Raw genomic sequence first — 4,183 nt, 5'->3', positions numbered from 1 at the left:
ACTATTAAATTTATTATTTATATTAATTATCGATTAACTATATTAAATAAATAGAAGTTGCAGTACTATGGGATACTGCCAGTATGTGAATCATACTTTCCCACCGGCCAGCAGGCTCAGCAAGTAGCCAGCTACGAGAGACTGCTTTAGCCTGTGGGGATCACGTCTGAGCAAACGGGCAATAAAAAAATTATAACAGGTGCTATGTAGAAAGGAGTATTTAAAATATTCTTTTCAGGAAAGACATGTTTTTTCACTTAGCTATTCGATCGCCTTAAAGATAGTTATTTGATATTCCATTTACTACTCATAAAAAATATGATACTCCCTGTTCCTTGTTTTAAATATTATTTTCTCATCAGCAGGTGGACTTGCTCATGTGAAAGAAGAAACATTTGTGAAACAAGAAGGAGAACTGCTTATCCCAGAAGAAGGTAAGCCATTTTATACCTTATTATTATGAGTTTTTTAAATGACAACAAAATTTTCAAAGGAGACTGATTCTACTAGGTATATTTATTACTAGCTATATTTGCTTTTTTTATATATATATGTATATATATTTTTTTTTATGGAACGACCTTTCAAGACCACGTGAATATCATTACTTTTTCCTTCTCACTTTCTCTCTTCTTCTCTCCCAGTATCTCCTCATCACTGCTGTGCCTTTGCTTCCTCTGTTCCAACCATATTTGCCTATATACTTGGAAGATATTTTTTTTAATATATTATATATAATCTATTTTGTTATTTTTTTATGGCACTACATAGTATGTTATAAACTTTTAAAGGAGTTTAGATAATCTTATTAAATTTTTTATCTGTGTAATGAGATGGTTCCTATTCCTTGTTTTAAATATTATTTCCATATCAGCAGGTGGGCTTTCTTACGTAAAAGAAGAAACATTTGTTGAGCAAGAAGAAGAACTGCATGTTCCAGATGAAAGTGAGAAACATTTATCTTATTAACTATTAAAAAAAAAAAAAAATTATTTATTGACATTTACAACTTTATATAAAATACAACAAGTGGATTTGAAGTAAGATCATAATGGTATAATATATGACTGTATGAAACTATCCATTGGTAGCACTCTAAAAACATTTTTAAAATACAAGGTCTTGAGGCCATCTTCTTTTCAGGCACCTAGGAGGTCAGGAATGAAAGAGGAAGCAAGGTTAGAAATTAATGGGTTTGAGTGGTTAGGAAGTTTATAATGGAAGGATCGATATCTGGTTCGGGCTAGATCAGTTACATAACGAACATTTAGGTCTTTATGGATGATTTTATTTGTGACAAATTAAACACAGGACAAAATTTTGGATTGTAAGGATTGAATATGAGGGGAATTCGAAGGTTTAGTGGAGCCCAAAAGATTAACTCCAAATATCCAGATAGGCCTTATAATTGTCATGTAGATCAGTCTTTTCTAATGGATTGAAAGTTTAGACTGTTTGTCTAGTAAGTGTTATAATAGTCGTAAATGACATTCAGTTTCCTGTCTTTTAAGTCTTATATGAGGGTTCTAAATTTATGGTTTAACATTATGCTGTGGTTAGCTGGTGCGGTACAATTTATATTTTTGATGTATTTACAGTTTGTGATGTGCTGGTCGATCCTGTTTTCCAGTTTTTTGGATGTCTCTCCAATCTATATTTATCTTCTTTCGTCTCTCAAATTATATATTTTTTCACAATCAAGCTTATATATTACATTTAACTTTTCCATTTTATCTATTTTGTCTTTCATGTGAGATAGTTGTGTTGTTATTGTATAATCTAGTTTTAATATTTTTATGATGGTATTCTAGTAAACTTTTTTTTATTTTATCAGTTAGGCCTGGTATGTATTGTAGTTTTAAAGAATTACTATTATCATTATTCTATTTATTATTTTCCTTTCTCACCAATATCATTAACTGGAACATTTTTGTTTTCTTCCCTGTAAAATTCAGTGATCTTTTTCTGATTTGAGGTTTTTGTTATTTTACTTTGCTTTGTTGGTTTAATTGTTTTTATTTATCTCAATGTTCTCTTTTCTGTATATTTTTTAGTTTTATGATTACTGTTTATTTTTTCTACCATATTCTATTGATTAATCTTTTAGGGTAAAATTTTTCTATTAAAATATTGTATACTTGTATCTTAATCTGATTCATGTTGTCTGTTAAGTTGATTGCTCTATCTATCCAATTTTTGGCTATGTTCACTTTTTGATAATTTGGGTGATTTGAATAATAATTTAATAATCTATAACTTGTATTGAATTTTTAGTCCATTTAGTGGTTATTTTGTCAATACCTATAATAATTTCAGTATCATTTCTATTAGCACTAGTAATTTCATTAAGTTTTTCTTGGAATGTCATATATATTACTTAAAAAGATGGTGATTTTGTAGATTTATAAAATGTTATATATGTAGAGCGGGTTGGGTGCTGTCATACTGCATATGTGTAATGAGATGGATGGTTCCTATCGCTTGTTTTAAATTTTATTTTGATATCAGGAGGTGGACTTGCTTATGTAAAAGAAGAAACTTTTGTGAAACAAGGACAAGAACTGTTTATCCCAGGTGAAGGTGAGAAATATTTATTTTATTAACTATACAGCTATACACTGTAAGAGAGTACAAAGGCCCTGTAATATATTGTCCTGTTATTTTTTTATAAGTGAATTATTTAATTTAATAATAGTATTATGATTTAATATTAAAATTATATCAATCTATATTTTATCTTAACTTTCAATATATCCATATTGTACTGTTTCCTTAAAAATAAAAATAAAATTACATTTGAATTCAAATTTTTTATTACTTAGAAAAGCAAAAAAAAAACATTCTAAATTTTTTTCAATTTCATCATCAATTAAATTTGTAAAAAAAATAATAATAAAAAGCTTGGTTGCATTCTTAATTCGAGGAAATTATTCAGACACAGACAATAAATAGCATATTGTGTTTTCATGAAAAATAATTTTTTTTTGTAAACAAAATTAATTGATGTATCTATATAAGAAACTAAATTTTAGGACAATTGAAATTATAATATATTAAAAAGAAAGAGTTATTGTAATGCAATAATAAAACAAGTATTATTATTTTTTATTATTGCATTCCAATCATTATCCGTTGAGATGACTTCATTTTTCATTCTTCTTCACAGGTTTCCTACCTCAAACTCAAAACTAATTTTATTTAAAACTAGGTTTAGTTTATTTCCCAGTTTATCACAACAAGGGTAACTGTTTTATTTATCACAACAAGGGTAACTGTTTATTTCCCAGTTTATCACAACAAGGGTAACTGTTTATTTCCCAGTTTATCACAACAAGGGTAACTGTTTTGTTTGTCGTTCTTTCAATAAAACAAGTTTACTCAGGCTTGTAGAAATTAGGTGAAATGAAAAAATCTATCTTTATTCAGGGACACTCGGCCCCCTTAGAATAACAATGTGGAACTATTTCAACGGCATTTGTCTGGCTACATTAACTGATTTTAAACCTAAATAAAAGTATTATAATAATTATATAAATAAAATAAGAAAAAAAGATACATATTTATCCAAGCTTATATTGTTGTTTATTTTCTCATAGTTCATGGAATATTGATAAAGAGATGGATGTATAATTTAAATTACATAATATTTTAGTTTAAGTTTAAAATTATTTAATAATTTTCCAGAATGGAGTCCTTCATTTATTCTGAACATTTTACTAACATTTAGAATATGTCTGTTCGATTCAAGAACTGGTTAGAAACTATGTTTTCCGCTGACTAAGCAAGACCAAACTAAATATCTTATTACATTTATTCTTTTTCATTTGTTATCACTGATGCATAACAATTTTATCTTCAAAAATAAGGGTTAGGTATTCTTTGAGTTTTTATAAATTTAAGCTACTTTGTATATATAAAATATTAAGTTTTATAATCTCTGGCATCCAATGTATATTATGAAACCTATGCCTACCATAATGTCTTGGTTAACAACAGTATGATAATTTTATCTTTAAAACTGTATTGTTTAAATTTATGACCCAAAATTTTTGTTAGTATTATATTGTTGAATGCCAATTTATTAGTTGTTTTATTTTAAGCAAGCCTGATTACTAGGGATAGGATTTTTATGTTTTCAAATATTTTTACCTGACCATGATATCTTCGATTCCTTACTAACTAA

General features: G+C 27.4%; 1 protein-coding gene across 4 annotated transcripts in view; it reads left to right on the top strand.

The window, feature by feature from the left end:
* The window catches only part of LOC106691023 (uncharacterized), an 18,693-nt gene that overhangs the window by 7,962 nt on the left and 6,548 nt on the right, over window positions 1–4,183 (top strand). For 2 of the 4 annotated variants that reach the window (XM_014436665.3, XM_014436663.3), the window contains 3 exons: window positions 363–434; window positions 875–946; window positions 2,509–2,580. In XM_014436665.3, coding sequence (XP_014292151.1) covers window positions 363–434; window positions 875–946; window positions 2,509–2,580 — 216 coding nt within the window. The remainder of the gene's footprint in view (window positions 1–362; window positions 435–874; window positions 947–2,508; window positions 2,581–4,183) is intronic. The other 2 variants (XM_067044788.1, XM_014436666.3) reach the window with 2 other exon arrangements.

This window comes from Halyomorpha halys, unplaced genomic scaffold, assembly GCF_000696795.3.
Source record: "Halyomorpha halys isolate HHAL.00 unplaced genomic scaffold, Hhal_1.1 Scaffold2035.1, whole genome shotgun sequence".
NCBI classification, from domain to species: Eukaryota; Metazoa; Arthropoda; class Insecta; order Hemiptera; family Pentatomidae; genus Halyomorpha; species Halyomorpha halys.
This window is presented reverse-complemented; position numbering and strand designations above follow the sequence as displayed.